We start from the raw sequence: 22,170 nt of genomic DNA on the forward strand, positions 1-22,170 counted from the left end.
GGGAAGCGCGTCCCCACGCTTCAGCACATCAGCTCAATTACTTGAGCTGATTACCCAATTTATTGGGTAATCAGCTTTTTATCTAGTCTCATCTAGCTTGTTCTCATCAGTCTTCATCCCATCTCAACTCCCCACGTTACTATTCTGATTTATCACTTTCGTCTCCCATATACTGTATCTCATTCTCGCTTACCACTCTACTTTTCCCTCCCCGTGTCCTCCATCATTCTCCATATCAACATCTTTCCCCTTTCCTCACCTTGAACCTGTATCTTGTTTTTCTCTTTTTTTCTCTTTTTATTCATCTATTTGTGTGGATCTTAACAAACCCTCTCTTGTTTTTTTGTGTGTGTATCTGTCTGTGTGTACACTGTAGGCATGTCTGGAGTATGTAGCAGAGCAACTGGATGTGGTGGAGTCATTGTGGAGCTTCTTGATTGAAGAGTTGTCCCTATCTGTTCTGTTCCTGTTGGTGGGAACCTCAAGGGAACCAGTGGTCTACCTGGACCGAGCCCACCTTGACCTGGGAAACCTGCTCGTTGGTGAGTAAGCCACCAACCAGTGTTGATGGGTTCTTTTGGTCTTTTTTATGCTTATCGTTCCGTCATTCAGTTAATAATGGTATCATATCTAAGATCTAGTTTTAAATAAGACTGAGTCAGAATCAGTTGAAGATTTTTTTGATATACAGTCAACACTATTTTCATATACTGTTCATTAACAACTATACAATACTAATATACAAGTTCACTGCTGTTCTGCAGGGGAAACGGAGGAGCAAGTGGTGTATCTGGTGAACGGAGAGGAACAGCCCTACCACTTTTCTGTCCTTCAGCCCTCCCTCCAGTCTGAAGTTCAACACGATAGCCTCACATTGATGCCCATGAGTGGCACGGTGGCACCAAAACACAAGTAGGGGACACTAATACATACAGAAAACTTAAACACATGCATTAAGTGGAAAATGTGGCCTAAAAGATATTGAGAAAGTGGGCATCTGGGCGGCGTAGTGGTCTATTCCGTTGCCTACCAACACGGGGATCGGTGGTTTGAATCCCCGTGTTACCTCTGGCTTGGTCGGGCGTCCCTACAGACACAGTTGTCCGTGTCTGTGGAAGGTAAGCTGGATGTAAGTACGTGTCCTGGTCGCTGCATTAGGCGCCCTCGGTTGGGGCGCCTGTTCAGGGGGGAGGGATAGCGTGAGCCTCCCACATGCTATGTCCCCCTGGCAAAGCTCCTCATTGTCAGGTGAAAAGAAGTGGCTGGCAACTCCACCTGTATGGAGGAGGCATGTGGTAGTCTGCAGCCCTCCCTGAATCGGCAGAGGGGGTGGAGCAATGACCAGGATGGCTCGGAAGAGTGGTGTAATTGGCCGGATATAATTGGGGAGAAAAAGGGGGGGGAGAGATATTAAGAAAGTTATTGAGTTTCTTGGTATTAATTGCATTGTGCAATTTTGACATAGCTAGCTACAAGTACACTTATTTGAGTGTTGTACATGTGCCGCATATGACTGCGAGTTGTTGATCGTGGATGCTAAACATTAACGCAGCACTAGGTAAATTTTTAGCTTCAACATATCATTTAATTTATTTTTCCATAGCCTTCATAGCCGTTGTAGGAAAGACTTCTTTCTGGCAACTCTGCCATGTAGGTCTTTGTTGTTTAAAGTATGTTGTATTACTATCCTGTGAACAATTAGACCTGTGTCTGCTGCTCTTTTTTGCAGCTCTTTTGCAGTGATGTATGGCTTCTTCTGAGAATTTCTCACTAGGTCTTAGGTCATTCTTTCTGAAATTATTCTTGGTCTTTAGACCTTGCCTTGACTTAAACTATTCCATTTAAATTCAATTTTCTGATGATGTTTCTGACAGTGGAAATAGGCAGTTCGAAAGACAGAGTTTTTTGTAGCCTTCTTTGTTGATGGGAGTCAGCTATCTGAATCAGAGTCATGTTTATTGGCCATGTAGGGTTTGCATATACATAGAATTTGACTCCGGTTTTGTGGCTTTCTCAGTGTACTTAACATAGAATAACAACACTACAACTCAACAATCTTCAGATATATACACAAGGGTTGAGTATATACAGATGAAATAAGAGGTGATAAAGTGCAATGGTACAGAGAATATATCAGAGATGCTGAAATAGATGTTAGCAGGTTACTTGCATATCTTGATTCTGACATCCTTGGACAACTGCTTAGAGGAACCCATGGTTGTTAGCACTAGACAGAACAGCCACCGCAGTTAAATACTTTAGAAATGTATCCAGCCAATTATCTCACTCTTCCGTGCTTTCTCGGTCGTCGCTCCACCCCCTCTGCCGAACCAGGGAGGGCAACAGACTACCACATGCCTCCTCTGATACATGTGGAGTTGCCAGCCACTTCTTTTCACCTGACAGTGAGGAGTTTCACTAGGGGGAAGTAGCATGCAGGAGGATCACGCTATTCCCCCCAGTCCCCCCCCCCCGAACAGGCGCCCCGACTGACCAGAGGAGGTGCTAGTGCGGTGACCAAGACACATGCCCACATCCGGCTTCCCACCCGCAGACACAGTCAATTGTGTCTGAAGTGACACCTGACCAAGCCGGAGGTAACACGGGGATTCAAACCGGCAATCCCCGTGTTGGCAGGCAACGGAATAGACCGCTGCGCTACCCGGATGCCCCAGCAATACACTTTCTAACAATAATCTCTGTTGCCAGTTCAGAAGGTGTTAACAATTTCCTGTCATGCACTTAATCTCTGGCAAGTATCAACCACAACTCTTAACCTTTGCTCCAGTTTTAGATTAATTACCATTATTTCCTGTGTGATTCCAAACGTTGATAATCCTTATGATCTGTTGTACAACTGATAAAAAAAAATATGTTCATCACAATTTATCATTCGGGCGGCACGGTGGCACAGTTATTATCACAGTCGCCTCACAGAAAGAAGTTCCTGGGTTCGAGCCCCAGGGTAGTCCAACCTTGGGGGTCATCCTCTGTGTGGAGTTTGCATGTTCTCCCCATGTCTGCATGGGTTTCCTCCGGGGGCTCCGGTTTCCTCCCACAGTCCAAAGACATGTAGGTTAGGTGAATCGGCCGTACTTAATTGCCCCTAGGTATGAGTGTGTGTGTGTGTGTGTGTGTGTGTGTGTGTGTGTGTGTGTGTGTGTCGGCCCTGTGTGATGGCCTGGCGGCCTGTCCAGGGTGTCTCCCCGCCTGCTGCCCAGTGACTGCTGGGATAGGCTCCAGCATCCCCGCGACCCTGAGAGTAGGATAAGCGGTTCAGATAATGGAACGATAGATGTTCATCACGTCATTTAGTGGGTAAGAATAAAAAAAGATGCATCCTGTCATTTTCTCGGAAATCTCTGGGGTAGGCTGCCATTGTCTGTGTCACTAACGCCCAGCCAGGAGGGCTGCATGAGATTCAGGCTGCTGCTGCAGGTCAAGGGGAAGGCAGAGCGTCTCGCTCTAAATGTTAAAGCTGATGGCTACACCATGAGCACATGTGTTCAAGTGAAGAATGCAGACGGAGGGCTCCGAGAGGTCAGCCCGGGTCACCCAGACACACTTGACTATGGAAAGGTTAGCATACATCCATGAATACACACAGACACACACAAGAAAGGCGCCCAGTGACTCATTCGATTTCTCTGTCTCTTTCTGTCTCTCTCTCTTATTTTCTCTCATTCTCTGTCATTTCACACATACACACAAATGCATAACCTTTCCACCTGTCTGTGGGTTTGAAGGCCACACATACCATTTATCTTTTTGTTAATATGCCTTCAATACCTCTAGGTGGAGCTTTCAGAGAAATCCACTTTTATGCTCCTGATGTCCAACATGGGGAGGTTCAGCCTCAATGTGAATTTCGACCTGGTCGGTCCCCGTGAGCTGGTGCGGTTTCTTGAGGCAAAGCCACAGGGAGCCATAGTGGAGGTTGGCGAGCAGCTGTGCTGGTACCTTTCATTCTGTCCACAGAAAACGTGTGACCTCCAGGATGTCAGACTCAATATAAAAGTAAGAAACACCAACGTTCATTCATGATTTAGGAAAGTGAATAACCTGTTTTAAAGAACAGCAAACCAATGTGGTCATAAAGCAGATCTGGTCCCAGTGGCTGTTTTCATAGTCATTGCACTTGTAATTTTAACAAGAAAAACGTGATTGTTTATAGTTACGATGCAGGCATAAATAAATGATTTCTCTATCCCACCTTCTTCTTTCCATGTATAGGTTTCATTTTTCTGTGAAGTTGTAAATACATAATAGTGTAGCGAATTCGGGGGGCAGTCCGGGACCGCCACAGCCGGGACGCGAACCCGTGTCTCCCGCTCTGCAAGCGACAACGTTAACCAGTCGACTAAAGGGTTCGACCTGTTAGTCAAGGACCAACGTGTCTACTTATCCATGCACGTTACAATAGTATACATGGCCATTGTAACTCTAGTTAATGGTCATGGTAATTTGCATTTGAAGCCGAATTTTGCTTTCGGTTGTTATGCAACTATACTGTTCCCTTCACCCTTCCCTCCACCATCACGGACAATTTTGTTGCAAGTGTAGGTGCATATAAATAACAGACAGAGTCGGGCTGTGTTTCTTAGTAATGCGTATTCCCCGGCTGTGCCCATAACAGAACTGAGACATGTTACACAAGGCAAGTATACATAAATCAGTGCCCCCAGGGGAAGCTGTTGGCTGCATAACATTACCCTACAACATCTCCCTTCCTTTCGTAGAATACAATACCAAACAATATAATGGATAGTATTAGCCATTAGAACATTAGTGCTCATATCCCAATATTAAAATAGTGCAATGACAATAGTGCATCAAGAAGAGACAGCATGTCAATATCAACCAAAACCTTTGCAGAACAATAACAACAAAATGGTAGCATCAGAGCATCCAAAAAAAAACACTGAATAAGAACATTAAAAGTGAACATCACAGTTTTTGTTTCGTTTTCTATTAAATGTCCACAGTCCAGTGTGTGTGTGTGTGTTTTAAACAATGTCCACTGTCCCGCGTGTGTGTGTTTTAAACAATGTCCACTGTCCCGCGTGTGTGCGTGTGTGTGTGTGTGTGTGCGTGCGAGCGAGCGTGTGCGTGCGTGTGCGTGTCAATCTCAGCACAGTGTATGACCTAGAGGTCAAGTCTTTCTGGAGGCTTAATCTGCCTCCCGCTCCGGGAGAAGGCCCGGCCCTGTAACTCACGGCATGGTGTGGTCACAGCCTGTGGGGGAGATGGCGGCGACCTCGGGGCTGACGACCTTGGAGACATCGCAGGGCTGCTGACCGACTTCCTCCGCGCTGCCCCCGCTCACATGGCCCCCTTCAGCTGCACGCGCGCCCACAGGCTGCTCCGGTGGTCGTTCTGTGTGGGCTGACGGCTGTGGAGGGGCAACCTCCGCTGCACGGCAAATGTCAATAGCTCCCTCCAACTTAAGCTCCTTTTCTCTTAGCATGTGTCGTCTGGCGCCCTCATCAGTTGTTCCAAGAACAAGCCTGTCCCTTATGAGCTCGTCTCTTATGGCTCCATATTCACGTGGCAGCCTTTTCTCTCAGTCTTGTGACAAAAGCATCCACAGGTTCTCCTTCCTCTTGTTTAAGGTTGCCAAAAACATACCTCTAAAAGATGACGTTTTTGGTAGGTGTAAAGTATTCCCCCAGTTTGTCGAGTATCGCTCCGGCGTCTTTCTGCTCTTCCGCTGTGAGTCCCAGGTTGTGCACGTAAACATGGAGGCATTCCTTCCCCATTAGCCTCCGGAGCGTTGCTGCCTGCGCCGGCTTCTCTACCTTGTCGATCCCGGTCGCAAGCAAATAATCCTCAAACTCTGATCGAAAGCTAGCCCAGTTGCTGTGAAGATCCCCAGTCATCTTCATGGGCTCCGGCGGCGGAATATTGGAAGCCATCGTCTTGGCGCGCTGCTAATGCTAGCAGGCTAACTGAAACTTCTAACTACGCTTAGTAAAACAAATAAACGCACGCTGTTCAAGCAACAGGCAGCGTAAGACTCACTTTGGGTTCCAATACAGCTTCTGACACCATGTTGCAAGTGTAGGTGCATATAATTAACAGACAGAGTCGGGTTGTGTCTCTTGGTAACGTGTATTCCCGGCTGTGCCCATAACAGAACTGAGATGTTACACAAGGCAAGTATAAATCAATCAGTGCCCCCAGGGGGAGCTGTTGGCTGCATAACATTACCCTACAACAAATTTCCCCATCGATATTATCTGCTCACCGGTCTCGCAGTGGAAACGCTTCCCCCGTCGGCAACGTAAACAGAAGAGGGGGAAACGAGGCGGGCTACATGCTAAGCTAAGTAGCGCTCCCTTCAAAGTTTCCCTCCCCAGCGTCTTCATGGCTAATGTCCTATCGTTAGCTAACAAAATGGATGAGATAAGACTCAGGCTGTCTTCTCAGAAAAGGCTGCAGAACTGCTGTCTGCTGATGTTTACGGAGACTTGGCTCAACAGCAACATAGCCGACTCGGCAGTCGAGCTAGCGGGCCGCACAGCCTTCCGTGCCGACAGGACAGCGGATTCCGGCAAGATCCGCGGAGGAGGTTTTGAGTATTTATGTCAATAACTCTTGGTGCAGCAATATAAAGATGGTTGAAAGGCATTGCTCTGCTGATCTCGAGCTCCTTATGATTCAGTGCAGGCCCCTATACCTGCCCAGGGAGCTAACGGCCATTACCATCGCTGCTGTATACGTCCCCCCACATGCTAATGCTAAGGTAGCACTTAAGCAGCTACAATGTACCATCAGCAGACAACAGACCAAACACCTGGACAATGTCTTTATCATAGGTGATGATTTTAATCAGGCTAACCTCAGGGCTGTATTGCCCAAATTCCATCAGTATGTCTCCTGGCCCACTAGGGGACAAAACACCCTGGACCATCTCTATACAAACATTAAGGATTCATACAAAGCTACTCCCTGTCCCCACCTGGGGCATTCTGACCACCTCTGCCTGTTCCTGGTCCCAGCCTACAAACCCTTAATAAAACGGGTCAAGCCAGCAGTAAAGACAATCACTGTCTGGCCAGAAGGAGCAGTCTCTGAACTCCAGGACTGTTTTGACAACACAGACGAGTACTTTTGCACATTTAGCTACCCATGGCTCCCATATAGACATTAATGAACAGACATCTGCCATACTAGCCTACATTGACTTTTGCACTGAGAGTGTCAGAACAAAAAATCAATCTGCGCCGTTCCAAACCAGAAACCCTGGATGACCAGTGAGGTCCGGCAGCTGCTGAAAGTCCGGGATGCAGCGTTCAAGTCAGGTAACTGTGAGGCCTACTGCGCAGCCAGATTCAACCTCAAAAAGGGCATCAGAACAGCCAAACATAAATATTCCCTACAAATAGAGGACCACTTTCACAATAACTCTTATCCCTGGCGAATGTGGCAAGGCATTCAGTCTATCACAGACTACAAAAGCTCCAATAGCGGTCCCACTGTCCATGATTCCTCCCTGCCAGACAAGCTAAATCATTTCTATGCCCGCTTCGACAAGGACAACACCACTGGACAATACCACTGGAAAGGGTCAGGAAAATCTTAGAAAAGTAGAGCAATCTTTTCTACCCAGGACAACGTGGATCATTCCCGGACCCCTCTCCCTCCTCGTCTTTCAGAGATATCTCATACAAGCTAAGGATGAAGCTAAAAGGAGTTGACAAGGTATTACTGTGATGGGTCCTTAGGGTAATGAACTCACCGGACAACACAAAATTCTATTTTGGGGTTTTTATTCTGAATGCTGCCTCACTTCAATAGGAGGACAGCGGTCGATAGGAGAATAGAAAGAAATGGATCACGACTGCATGAAAATAAAATACAAAAAATGTACCCAAATGAAAAAATATTTTAATGAAAAATATACAAATGAAATACAGTAGTGGGCTTTTGCAGCCACGTTTCAAGATGGCCTCCTCAGCGTGGCTGGCCAAGAACAGCTACAGCAAAACTGTCTACCCCGATGCAGACTGCTATGCTTCCCCCTGTCCTTGCTCTGACTGACACTAGGCGTCGCGCGTGTGACGTTATAACCCTGAGTCGAGCTTAATCTCTTAAAGGGGCAGTACAGAATTACATTTCACTGCAGGAAGAAAGATCGGTTCTTTACCACCCGGCTACACTCTCCCCTGCTGAATGTCAACGCCCTCGGTGACTTAGTTTGAGTTCCTCACTTCCTTAACTGCTTCCTGGAAGAATACCTTCCCAAGGCTTGAAATGAGCTGTGTTAACACCTCAGGACTAAGTGACATTGCGTTGCAAGTTGACCTAGGTTCATTAAATGGGTTTGAGTGGATACCAGCAGTAGCTCTTTGGCTTCTAGGAGCTGGGACAGGTACCCTAACCTCTGATTCGGGCCCTTTAGGATGTATTCCCGCATCCACCATCTCTGGCACACCTTCTGGCTCAGGAGAGTTGAACTCCTTCTGAACAGGCACCAGAACCACTTCTGACTCATTCCCCACGGGGTTATTATTTACCACTTTTACACCTTCAGATAGCAAGTCTGTGGGCTGTCTCAACTAGGGATAAGTTACCTGCTCAAGTACTACACCCTCTGGTTCAGCAAGCTCGGGATCAACTGGGTCAGAAACCAACTCCTTCACCGATGAAACACCAAGTGGAGAAGTCATTCGTTTGTCTTCAGACAGAGGACCAGAATTAACACAACTGCGCAAATCAACACGATTAACTCTCTTAGTAGGACCACCCTCTACTGGCTCCACGGTGTAGGTAGTCCCGTGCACCTCGATCACTTTATAAACAGTAGGGCCCCAAGAGTCCTGAATTTTGTTCCTCACTAGAGGTCTGTAGCACAAATAAACCAACTGACCCACATCAATGGAGGCGGGTTACATGCTAAGCTAAGTAGCGCTCCCTTCAAAGTTTCCCTCCCCAGCGTCTTCATGGCTAATGTCCTATCGTTAGCTAACAAAATGGATGAGATAAGACTCAGGCTGTCTTCTCAGAAAAGGCTGCAGAACTGCTGTCTGCTGATGTTTACGGAGACTTGGCTCAACAGCAACATAGCCGACTCGGCAGTCGAGCTAGCGGGCCGCACAGCCTTCCGTGCCGACATGACAGCGGATTCCGGCAAGATCCGCGGAGGAGGTTTTGAGTATTTATGTCAATAACTCTTGGTGCAGCAATATAAAGAGGCTAATAATATTCATTCCTATGAGGCCTGGAATATTTGGAGAATTCGGAGGTCCCTTTATCACCAAAAAACCACATTCCGGGAGCATCACTCCCAGGGTTTCAACATCTAACTCCAGGTACCCTAGATATGGTATATCTAAACCATTAGCTGCCGTGATTTTAAGCCAACCGGAAGTAGAGAGCATATCCCCATCCTCCCGACACAGGTGTTCTCTAAAGAAACTTTCAGAAATAGTGCTCACTTGGCTACCTGTATCTAATAAACATGAGGCCACAACACCTCCAATCTTTAGTTGAACGACAGGGCATTTACCGACTGCGCGTTCAAGTAGTCTGGTGCGTGTAGGGTCATTGATTGAGCCTCTGGGCTGCCCCCGCATTACCTGGCTCACGGCAACTGAGGGCTGGAGTTTCCCTGAATAGCAGGCGTTGTAGGATGATTCACCAGGATGCGCTTTATGGCTCTGCACACACTTTCTAGCAATATGCCCCACCCCATTGCACTTAAAACAAATTGGCTGGCCATCTTCCGTAAACCTAGGCTGTGTTCTAGGTCTAACAGCTGGTTGCTCAGTTTTACATCTGTCACCAGTGAGTTCCTTCACAGCCTTGGTCAACTCACCTATGACCTTTCCCTGCTCAGCCACTACTTGAAGCACATCTTCTAAAGTAACAGTGCACCTGGTTGGAACATTAACAGCAGAGCACTGGGTATCAGCTGCAACTTCCGATGTTACATGTCTATTCTTGACTAGCTTTACCACACCAGTTTTTGGATCCTCCAGGGACCAGTTAATAGCTTCATCTCTCACCTCGACGAGAGTTGACTGGGGCTTTTCTCTCACAAGTTTACGAAGTTCCCTTCTAAGACTTACATCTCGAACACCTTCAATGAACTGATTTCTGATGACAACCTGTTCATTAGGAATTGCATTTGGTGACAACTTCCTTATACAACTCAGTATCTGTGACAGAGCATGTGAGTAGGTACGAAGGTCTTCACCTTCAGCTTGCTTACGGCCATAGAATGTGTGTAATAACTGGGCAGTACTTCGCTTTTCTCTAAATGCTTCTCTCAAGTACGTGAATAAGTCTGCTGGTTGCCTGGGCTCAACCCCCACCCGAAACCTCACCTCTTCCAAGGCTGGCCCTCTTAAAAGAGATATTACATAGTCCAACTGTTCCGCTGGGGTTTGATTTCTAGCCCTTATCACCCTCTCTACCTCCTCCACGAACTCATCAACTTCTCTCCCATCTGTACTCACATCGCCACTAAATGGGTTAATGTGGCGTTCCCTGGGTACATACACATACGATCTAGTTGAATGACTACTCAGATCGGATATGGCTGCCATAGCCTCACTATGCTTCCTACCGAGGTCTTGTAGTTGCTGCTGAATCTCCTCCATGCTATCGTCAGCATCACCCTCTCCCATTACAGAAACAGAAATGTCATCACCATCAACAGACATTGTGAATGTTCACGATAGGCACAGTTCAGTGAGTTTTAGACACATTTAAGTGGAGAAAGGACTCATCACACCAAGACACAAAATCATCGACCACAGGCCCGTCTGTTCCTCCTTCCCTTCCAGAAGACTTACAATCACTGAATCATCTGCAAATTTGAATATGTGTATTGGTATAGTTGCTGCGACAGTCATTAGTGTACAAGATGTAGAGTAACGGGGAGGATGGGTTAAATGCAGAGGATGTGTTTTGTTGTATGCTTGCTTATAATGACAAATAAAAAAAATGTCTTTTCTAAAATTACAAATGTTGTTGATGCCATTGCACCCACTAAGGTGAAGGTGGTCTCTGGTACGAAAAGATCGCCATGGAGATGTGCCACGCTGGTCAGAATAGAAAAGAGTGTCGTAAAGCTGAACACAGGTGGCAAAAAAACATCTTACTGTTCATAATGATAGCTTATAAAGAGAGACTGCACATTTATAATTTGGAACTGAGAAATGCAAGGCGGTCCTACTTCTCTGACATTGCCAAAAACAATAACAATGCACGTGCCTTGTTTGCTACTGTTGACAGGCTAACAAACCCTCCTGTGGCAGTAGCCTCTGACTTTCTGTCTACCAGGGTTTGCAATGAATTTGCCTCCTTCTTCGACAAAATTCAGAAAATTAGACAGGCAGTCAGTGCCTCCATACTATGCCCAGGGTATATGTTGTCGCTGTGTTCACCTAAAATAAATTCAAATAGCATGTCACAATTTGATCCCATCAACCATAAAAACTTGGAGGACATTATACAACATCTGAAATCCTCCTCCTGCTTCTTTGATATTCTGTTAACAGGCTTTTTCAAAAATGTTTCTAATTACATGGCCTCAGATCTTCTACAAATTGTCAACATATCTGTTATCTCCCAAAGGCCCTGAAAAGGCCCTGAAAACTGCAGTCATCAAGCCACTCTTAAAAAAGAATAATCTAGACACTTCACTAATGAACAATTATAGGCCCCATATCAAACCTCCCGTTTCTAAGTAAAATAATTGAAAAAAGCCGTTTTCCAGCAGCTGAACAACTTCTTGGCACTAAACTGTTTTGATGTCTTCCAGGCAGGATTTCAACCACACCACAGCACTGAGACTGTACTTGATAAGGTCTTTAATAACATCCACTTAAGCACAGTCAGTGGCAGAAACTCAGTCCTGGTATTATTGGCTCTCGTCACTGCATTTGACACAATCAACCACAACATATTACTAGACCAACTGGTAAACTGGGTGAGACTTTCTGGCAAAGAACTATACTGGTCTGAATCCTACTGAAAGGACAGGGACTATTTTTTGTCTAAAGGGCCTAAGTCACTAGCCAAACTCTTCTCCTCTGTACTTCCCTGATGGTGGAATGAGTTACCAAACTCCATTCCGTCCACTTAGTCACTCTCCATCTTTAAGAAGAAGCTAAAGACCCAGCTCTTTCTCGAACACCTCCACACTGATGGTATTAATATTTAAAAAATTGCTTCTATGCACCCTATGCATTGCCTTTGTGCACTGCCTATTGACACCTATGTCCTATCGGACTTGAACCTAGTTTTTTGGCACTTACTTGCGTTGCTGCCCCCTGACCAGATCCTTGCTTGTGTTGTATTAACTCTCACATGTATGTCGCTTTGGATAAAAACGTCTGATAAATGAAATTTTAACATTGTAACATTGTAGGTAATTACAAATCTTAGCAGACAAAAATGACCTGTGAAATTCCCCAAGGCTCTATTCTGGGGCCTCTTCTGTTTAACATACGCTCCCACTAGTTCAGATTATGGAAAACAACAAAATATGTTACCATAATTATGCAGACAACACACAGATTTACATTGCCATGTCATCAGGGGACTATAATCCCATACAAGCACCAAGTAAGTGCATTGAGCAAATCAAGGATTGGATGTCTCAGAATTTCCTTTAGTTCAACAAAGACAAAACTGACTTAATTTGTCTTTGGAGCCAAGGAAAAACGATTAAAAGTCAGTGCTCAGCTTCAATCGGTAATGTTAAAAACCACAAACCAAGGCAGAAATCCCCCCCTTTTTTTTCTCACCAGTTGTATCTGCCCAATTACCCAACTCTTCCAAGCTGTCCCGGTTGCTGCTTCACCCCCTCTGCTAATCCAGGGAGGGCTGCAGACTACCACATGCCTCCTCCGAAACATGTAGAGTCGCCAGCTACTTCTTTGCACCTGACAGTGAGGAGTTACGCCAGGGGGATGTAGCACATGGGAGGATCATGCTATTCCCCCCAGTTCCCCCTCCCCCCCAAACAGGTGCCCCCGACGGACCAGAGGAGGTGCTAGTGCAGCAACCAGGACACATGCCCACATCTGGCTTCCCACCCGCAGACATGGCCAATTGTGTCTGTAGGGACACCCAACCAAGCCGGAGGTAACATGGGATTTTAACTGGCGATCCCCCGTGTTGGTAGGCGACAGAATAGGCCGCTACGCTACCCGGACGCCAAGCCAGAAATCTTGATGTAGTCACGGTCAGTAGCCACATTAAGATAATTACAAAGTCATTTATGTCTCAGCAGGATTTGGAAAAACTTGTCCATGCATTTATCTTCAGTCGACTCAACTACTGTAACAGTATCTTAACAGGTGTCTCTAAAAAAATCGAACAGCTACAGCTGATTCAGAATGCTGCTGCTCGAATCCTTACTAAGATCAAAAAGGTGGATCTCGTCACTCCAGGTCTGAGGTCTTTACACTGGCTTCCTATCCATCAAAGAATTGATTTTAAGATTCTGCTCTTGATTTATAAAACACTGAACGGTTTAGAGCCAAAATACATTTCTGATCTTCTGCTACGCTATGAACCATCCAGACCTCTCAGATCATCTAGGATAGGTCAGCTTTCTGTCCTCAAAGTCAAAACTAAAGATGGTGTTATGGAGCCTCCTCCCTCCATTTCCAATATACACTCACCGGCCACTTTATTAGGCACACCTGTCCAACTGCTCGTTAATGCAAATTTCTAATCAGCCAATCACATGGCAGCAACTCAATGCATTTAGGCATGTAGACATGGTCAAGACGATCTGCTGCAGTTCAAACCGAGCATCAGAATGGGGAAGAAAGGTGATTTAAGTGACTTTGAACGTGGCATGGTTGTTGGTGCCAGACGGGCTGGTCTGAGTATTTCAGAAACTGCTGATCTACTGGGATTTTCACGCACAACCATCTCTAGGGTTTACAGAGAATGGTCCGAAAAAGAGAAAATATCCAGTGAGCGGCAGTTCTGTGGGCGAAAATGCCTTGTTGATGCCAGAGGTCAGAGGAGAATGGCCAGACTGGTTCGAGCTGACAGAAAGGCAACAGTAACTCAAATAGCCACTCATTACAACCGAGGTATGCAGAAGAGCATCTCTGAACGCACAACACATTGAACCTTGAGGCAGATGGGCTACAGCAGCAGAAGACCACACTGGGTGCCACTCCTGTCAGCTAAGAACAAGAATCTGAGGCTACAATTCGCACAGGCTCACCACAATTGGACAATAGAAGATTGGAAAAACGTTGCCTGGTCTGATGAGTCTCGATTTCTGCTGCGACATTCGGATGGTAGGGTCAGAATTTGGCGTCAACAACATGAAAGCATGGATCCATCCTGCCTTGTATCAACGGTTCAGGCTGGTGGTGGTGGTGTAATGGTGTGGGGGATATTTTCTTGGCACACTTTGGGCCCCTTAGTACCAATTGAGCATCGTGTCAATGCCACAGCCTACCTGAGTATTGTTGCTGACCATGTCCATCCCTTTATGACCACAGTGTTCCCATCTTCTGATGGCTACTTCCAGCATGATAACGCGCCATGTCATAAAGCTCGAATCATCTCAGACTGGTTTCTTGAACATGACAATGAGTTCACTGTACTCAAATGGCCTCCACAGTCACCAGATCTCAATCCAATAGAGCACCTTTGGGATGTGGTGGACCGGGAGATTCGCATCATGGATGTGCAGCCGACAAATCTGCAGCAACTGCGTGATGCTATCATGTCAATATGGACCAAACTCTCTGGGGAATGTTTCCAGTACCTTGTTGAATCTATGCCACGAAGGATTAAGGCAGTTCTGAAGGCAAAATGGGGTCCAACCCGGTACTAGCAAGGTGTACCTAATAAAGTGGCCAGTGAGTGTATGTCAAGTATGCTGAGAGGAAGGTGCACATTCCTCTCACTCATCTGCTCAACATTCATATAGCTGGTTATGTTTGTGATATGCTTGCTCTTAGTCTTCTCTCATCCAGGTGTCTGCTATAGGGGGACTTTAATTCTCTGACCTGCCTGACCTTTAAGACGTGTACTGCCCCTCTGAAATGGTTTTAGTACAGAAGAGCACAATTGAGGGAATATTGATGCCACCTGTGTCCAATTGGTATTCATTACCGAGGCCCTCCCTGATTGGCCACAGACAGCAGGTGTCAGGGTATAAAAAGTGTGCGAAGACAGCAAACGGGGGTTCTGTGTTTTTCCCTCTCCAGGATAATGGAGAGGTTCAGTGTTTTGTAGATCAAGAGAAATTTCCTCGTTTTCTTTTCTTTTTTTTCTGCCGAAGATAAAGTGGTCGAAATGTATTTCAATGTGGCTATCTTTTTGTGGCCAATCTGAATAAATGTTTTGGGTTTTTTTTTTATTCTGGACACCAACTCCTGCCTGCTGGTCCATCCTTCCCATTTACACTACCGACCATCCTCAAAGTATAACACATGGAAGGCAGCTTTTAGGTTGTATGCCCGCCATATCTGGAACATACTCCCAGAAAACTGCAGGTCTACTGCAACTATTAGTTCTTTAAAATCAAGTCTGAAGACTTTTCTTTTTGCTGCTGCCTTTTATTAAATCAAATTAGAAACTTGATTATCATCTTACTCTACACTGTTAACTTTTACTCTATTTTTTGTATTTAAATGTATATTTTTTGCCTTATGTTGCTTTTACAGTTTGTCTTGGTGCCTTTTACGTTTTATGTAAAGCACTTTGGAATTGCTTTGTTGCTGAGATGTGCTATACACATAAATTTGCCTTGCCTTGCCTTACATGTGTAAATCTGTGCACCAAATACACACACACATATATATATATATATCATTACCAACATTTGCTTCCTGAATTTGGACTTCTGTCATGTGATAACATTGTTGTGTAGACTTTATTTGAATGGTTCTAGCTCTGAACCTCAATGCCAAGACTGGTGACCTAGAGGTTGACTCCAAGAAAAAAAAAAAAAGGTTTTCATAGAAATGTAAAAAGAAGGCTTAAACAATGCCCTAAGTATCACAAAGCAAGGCCGATAGTCTTCAGAACAGACCTTACAGTACACTGGGAATCCTTCTTGCTAAGAGACAGAAAAACTGAGAGACAAGTCAACTACCATTTCAACATGCTCGTTTCCTATTTGACCAGTTAAGTGTTTACTATGTTAAAACCTGGACAAAATAAGTATAAGGGCAAGGCAGAGGCTGATAACCTTTTACCCCCTCTCCACCCTCTCATCTCGAACCTGATCTGTTCTAGGTAACAAAGTAGTTTCAATAAAAAGTTCATTTGTTTGATTGTTCATTACCCTGCCTATTATTATCATCTGTCTTTCTTGGCTCATTTCCATCAGGTGAAGCATGGACCAACATTTACCTTTGCTGTTAAAGGCAGGGCCGTGGCGGCTGGCCTTGACTTTTCCTTCACCAAGCACAACTTTGGCAAATGCTTCCTGTACTGTAATGGAATGGTGGCAGTTTCCCAAACACTGGTGATCAGCAACAAAGAAGAGAGAGACATCAGGTAGGTTTGTGTGTGTGTGAGGTGAGTAGTAACGTGTACCATTTACTCCTGTACATCCATCCATCCAATATCCAGACCGCTTATCCTGCTGTCAGGGTCGCGGGGATGCTGGAACCTATCCCAGCAGTCATTTGGCGGCAGGCGGAGAGACACCCTGGACAGGCCACCAGACCATCACAGGGCTAATTAGGGTGTGTGGGGGGTATAAAAAAACAAAAAACACACCAGATGAGTGGGTCATTGTTTTCCAGCTGCTGTCTATCAAGTGCAACTGCATAAGTCTTAGATGAAGGTAAAGGAGAAAATTACCAACGTCTCTTCACCAACCAATCTGTTTCTAACAATTTTCTCCGAGAGAAAAAAAAACATACTCAGCAGAATAAACAGTGTGGAAATATCCACTTTACATACAAAACTGAATCAACTATAACCAAAGATTAGTAACGTCTACAGATTAATTACTACTGATTAACCTTGAGTATGAGTACCATCTCTCACACATGAATCTGATGTAGGGCCATTTGGAAAAAGACTACAAATGCACAAAAATCTTTGCCTGGATAAATAAAAGTTGAAAAAGCAACATAAAGTAGACACAGGCTCTCTATGCAAATGAGAAAATGGAAGTACCCTGATACAGCTCAGAGAGAAAGAGACTCCACAAGAGAAAGAGTTTATGGGTATTCTGTGAACTGCACATCCAGTGGGGAACAAAACAGGCAGATAAGAGGGCAAAAACAGTCAATATTGAAAGAATAAGGTAAAAAAAAAATGAAGAAAATGTGAAAAGTAAATTGGGGATATGTTTACCATGCTGTCAAATATCACACTGACGTCTAACACATCTCACACATTTCTGAGAATATTTTATAAAACACCTTTGTCAGCCTGCCAACTAATGCCTGCATTTTGAAATGTTAAGAATCACTTTAATTGACGTCCGCGGTGGCGTAGCGGTCTAAGCATCGGCTTGGTGTCGATGCAGTTGCCCACTGGGGACTGGGGCTCGCGCCCCGGTCTCGTCAGATCCGACTATGGCCGGACTCGATGAAGCAGCAATCATTGGCAACGCTGTCTTCGGGAGGGGGGCGGAGTCGGCTTGTGTTCGTCATGTGAATGCGTCTCTGTGTGTGTCGGAAAAACAGTGGTTCGGCTTGGATTCGCCTTGTCACGAAAGTGGGGAGGCGTCTCCTTCGAGACTGCCGGCCGGAGAGATGCAGTTGGCGAACGCATGCAATACGAGGGTGGGTGTTTGAATTAAAATAGGGATCAATTGGCCACTAAATTGGGAGAAAAAAGGGAAAAATCAGAAATAAATTAAAAAAAAAGAAAAAAGAATCACTTTAATTTCTTCCTCATGTGTCTTCCTCCTTTTTGGGGGCCCCCCCCCTTTTTCTCCCCAATTGCATCCACCCAATTACCCCACTCTTCCGAGCCATCGTGGTCACTGCTCCACCCCCCTCTGCCGATCCGGGGGGGGGGGGCTGCAGACTACCACATGCCTCCTCCGATACATGTGGCATTGCCAGCCACTTCTTTTCACCTGATAGTGAGGAGTTTCACCAGGGGGACGTAGCACATGGGAGGATCATGCTATTCCCCCCAGTTCCCCCTTCAAATTTAGTGCATTTTTTTTGCTCTTTTAATAGGTGCCGTGTGGTTTACTACAGCCTCGTGTAACCTTACACAAAATACTAGCACCAATAATAATATATAATAATAATAATAATGATGATATTAATAATCAAGAAAAAAGAGCTGTGTATCGGTATTTACAGATATCCAAACTCAGGTATTGGAATCGGATCGAAACTGAAAAAAATTGGATTGGTGCCTCTCTATTAGGGAAAGGGTAAGAATATCAGGGCAGGTCACAGAATCTCATGGGTCACCAGATACAGTATAACACCACCTTAATGGCAGAACAACAATGCCCCCTTTTATAAAGTTACAGAACAGCGAGGCGGAATAACGGTGCAACATTCCTGCCTTGAACAGGCAGGAGCTAGTTAGAAAATGGCGCCTCACACTATTATTGGGAACCCCAATGAGGAACAAACTAACAAACATTACAGGCACATACCCTATTAAACCTAAATGCAAAGTTACTGAGAAAATTACTGTATATCTTACATTGTTAATGAGGACCTGGATGAGTGCTCTTTCTTTCTTTTTGAAGGACTCAATTGTTAACTGTTTTGCACTTTGACATTGACCTAATAAATTGCATCTAATGAACTAACTCACTACTTGTAGTTTGTTTATGAGATTTTTTTACTCTTGCTCAAGTATTTTTATGAGTACTTTTACTTGTACTTGAGTAAACATTATTATAAAGTAATTATACTCTTACTTGAGTATCGTTTTTGTTTACTCTACCCATCATGTGTGTGTGTGTGTGTGCGCGTGTGCGTGCGCATTATTGTGTGTGTGCATTTGTGTGTGTAAGAGATTGAACAAACGAGAGAAAGAGAGTGCAAGAAGGATGTGTTGAAATACTCAACATGAAACAATTTCTGATTTTGTAAATGTGTTTCCATTAAACTAACAGCGCTGTTAAAAAAGTGTTATGGAAAATTAGGTGGTTTTGAAATCTCTTCTCCAGTGTCCAGTGCCAATTTGAGAATACTTCGTATTTGGAGATAGGCCTCCAGCCAGATATTGTGCCTGCTGGTGGTGCAATGGAGGTGCCGGTTACCTTCTATCCCCGCGAGGCTTGCCATTATCATGAGAAGGTGACCTTCATCATTAATGGCTGTGCCAAGAAAGTGGTGGAAGTGCTGGGACAAGGCATTGAAATGAAGGTGAAAACAAGGAGTGTGTGTACAGTACCAAGATCTAGCATTCACATACAGTTATTTCTGGACCTGATACTGACAGAAATATTGAAAGAGTTTAAATAACTAATTTACCAATTGCTTAAATCTCAATTGCTTACCAATTAAAACAAGTTGGTAAGAATCTTGTCTGTAAATGTCTCAATATTACACAGATTATCACATGTGCCTTTCTTCAGACTGCAGGTGTGCCACAATCTGCATTCAGTACATTGCTAAAGGGCTCCCTAGAAAGTTGAATCAGTTCATCTGGACACAAAGTTTAGAGGGGGAAATGTTTCATCACTCATTCAAGTGACTTGTCAGTCTCAGCTGACTGCACATATCCCCAAATTTATAAACAGCACAGTTGCATAATGACAGAAACCGGCGATCGGTTTCATATGCAAATTGCCATGACCACTTATCAGTTACAATGGCCACTTGCACTATTCACAGAGGATTGGGGAATAGATGCAATCACAGTGTTGGAAGATGGAAACAGTTGTACTCTTGGCCCCCCCGTCCTCGGCTCAGGAATGGTCGTTCCTTCTTCACATAGATGACCACTTTGACCCGTTCAAACCAGCGTTCCTCCCTATCAAGGATGTGCATATCCTCATCCTTTAAGGAGTGGCCACTGGCTTGTAGGTGGGTGTAAACTGCAGAGTCCTGGCCTGACGAGGTAGCTCATCTATGTTGTGCCATCCGCTTCGCCAGGGTCAGTTTGGTTTCCCAATGTACCGTATTTCCCAGACTATAAGTCATTGTTTTTTACTCGTCTGGCTGGTCCTGCGACTTATATTCCAAAGTGACTTATATAATATGATTTTGTCGGACGAACACATTGCATTTCAACTAAGGCCACTAGATGGCACAGTTTAATCTTGTGACTCAATTAAAAATACCGTACCACCCATAGAAATTGAATGAGAGTAGAACGGACATTGCACTGTTTGCCATGATCATTTGAGTTGTTCAAAAGAAAATGGTGATTGTTTTTAGTTGTTATGGTGCCAACACACATCAGTGGGGCCGTAAATATTCGTACTTCTCCACTGCTCGTTTATTTGTTACTGGGTGATTCTCTGAGACAGGTACCTTTTGGCTCTCACCATTTTTGAAAAAAATACTTCAAATAATTGTATCACTGATCACTACATCTGATAGTAGACTAGTTAAACCTTTGAAAAAGTATATTTTCCCACCTCAGGCAAAAAATGCTAATCATTATTAGGCATTTCTTTCTCACTGATAGTCATTTTGAGTTCAGCCCTGTCACAGACAACTTGGACCCTGTGTGAATATGATTTTAAAAGATATTCAAGTAAATTCTTGCACAACCTTAATAATGAGATGTCCCTTGTCATGTTTGTCCAGGAAACACAGCGATATCATGAATGACTGACTGGAAGGAGTGGGATGGTAAAGTTGTTTTAAGTCATTTAAGTAAAACTAGTAGAGGAGTGGTGCTCCTCTTTCCAAGCTCCTCTTTTCCTAACTTTCTACCACAATCTTACGAAGTAAAGAAATAGTGAAACGTAGATTGATGGTAGTTAGAGCCAAATATAAGTCTTTTACTTTGGTTTTTGTAAATGTACAGTGCATCCGGAAAGCATTCACACCCCTTCACTTTCTCCACATTTTGTTATGTTACAGCCTTATTCCAAAATGGATTAAATTCCTTTTTTTCTCATCAATCTACATACAATACCCCATAATGACAAAGTGAAAAAGGTTTTGTAGAAATTTTTGCAAATGTATTGAAAATAAAAAACTTGAAATATTGCATGTACATAAGTATTCACACCCTTTACTCAGTACTTGGTTGAGGCACCCTTGACAGCGAGTACAGCCTCAAGTCTTCTCGGGTATGAAGCTACAAGCTTGGCACACCTATATTTGGGGTATTTCTCCCATTCTTCTCTGCAGATCCTCTAGAGCTCTGTAAGGTTAGATGGGGAGCATCGCTGCACAGCTATTTTCAGGTCTTTCCAGAGATGTTCAATGGGGTTCAAGTCTGGGCTCTGGCTGGGCCACTCAAGGACATTCACAGACTTGTCCCGAAGCCACTCCTTCGTTGTCTTGGCTGTGTGCTTAGGGTCGTTGTCGTGTTGAAAGGTAAACCTTCGCCCCAGTCTGAGGTCCTGAGCGCTCTGGAGCTGGTTTTCATCAAGGATCTCTCTGTACTTTGCTCCGTTCATCTTTCCCTCGATCCTGACTAGTCTCCCAGTTCCTGCCACTGAAAAACATTCCCACAGCATGATGCTGCCACCATCATGCTTCACTGTAGGGATGGTATTAGCAAGGTGATGAGAGGTGCCTGGTTTCCTCCAGACGTGACGTTTGGCGTTCAGGCCAAAGAGTTCAATCTTGGTTTCATCAGACCAGAGAATCTTGTTTCTCATGGTCTGAGAGTCCTTCAGGTGCTTTCTGGCAAACTCCAAGCAGGCTATCATGTGCCTTTTACTGAGCAGAGGCTTCCGTCTGGCCACTCTACCATAAAGGCCTGATTGGTGGAGTGCTGCAGAGATGGTTGTCCTTCTGGAAGGTTCTCCCATCTCCACAGAGGAACGCTGGAGCTCTGTCAGAGTGACCATCAGGTTCTTGGTCACCTCCCTGACCAAGGCCCTTCTCCCCCGATTGTTCAGTTTGGCTGGGCAGCCAGCTCTAGGAAGAGTCCTGGTGGATCCAAACTTCTTCCATTTACGAATGATGGAGACCACTGTGCTCTTCAGGACCTTCAAAGCTGTAGAAATTTTTTTGTACCATTCCCCAGATCTGTGCCTCGATACAATCCAGTCTCGGAGGTCCACAGACAATTCCTTTGGCTTCATGGCTTGGTTTCTGCTCTGCC

General features: G+C 44.8%; 1 protein-coding gene across 1 annotated transcript in view; it reads left to right on the forward strand.

Annotated features, from left to right (window-relative positions):
• Nucleotides 1–22,170, forward strand: part of hydin (HYDIN axonemal central pair apparatus protein) — a 126,489-nt gene that overhangs the window by 97,094 nt on the left and 7,225 nt on the right. The window contains exons 61-66 of the mRNA XM_056282451.1: nucleotides 377–542; nucleotides 765–912; nucleotides 3,402–3,579; nucleotides 3,796–4,017; nucleotides 16,328–16,497; nucleotides 19,103–19,301. Of these exons, the coding sequence (XP_056138426.1) occupies nucleotides 377–542; nucleotides 765–912; nucleotides 3,402–3,579; nucleotides 3,796–4,017; nucleotides 16,328–16,497; nucleotides 19,103–19,301 (1,083 nt within the window). The remainder of the gene's footprint in view (nucleotides 1–376; nucleotides 543–764; nucleotides 913–3,401; nucleotides 3,580–3,795; nucleotides 4,018–16,327; nucleotides 16,498–19,102; nucleotides 19,302–22,170) is intronic.

The sequence above is a fragment of the Lampris incognitus genome, chromosome 6 (assembly GCF_029633865.1).
Source record: "Lampris incognitus isolate fLamInc1 chromosome 6, fLamInc1.hap2, whole genome shotgun sequence".
Taxonomy (NCBI): Eukaryota; Metazoa; Chordata; class Actinopteri; order Lampriformes; family Lampridae; genus Lampris; species Lampris incognitus.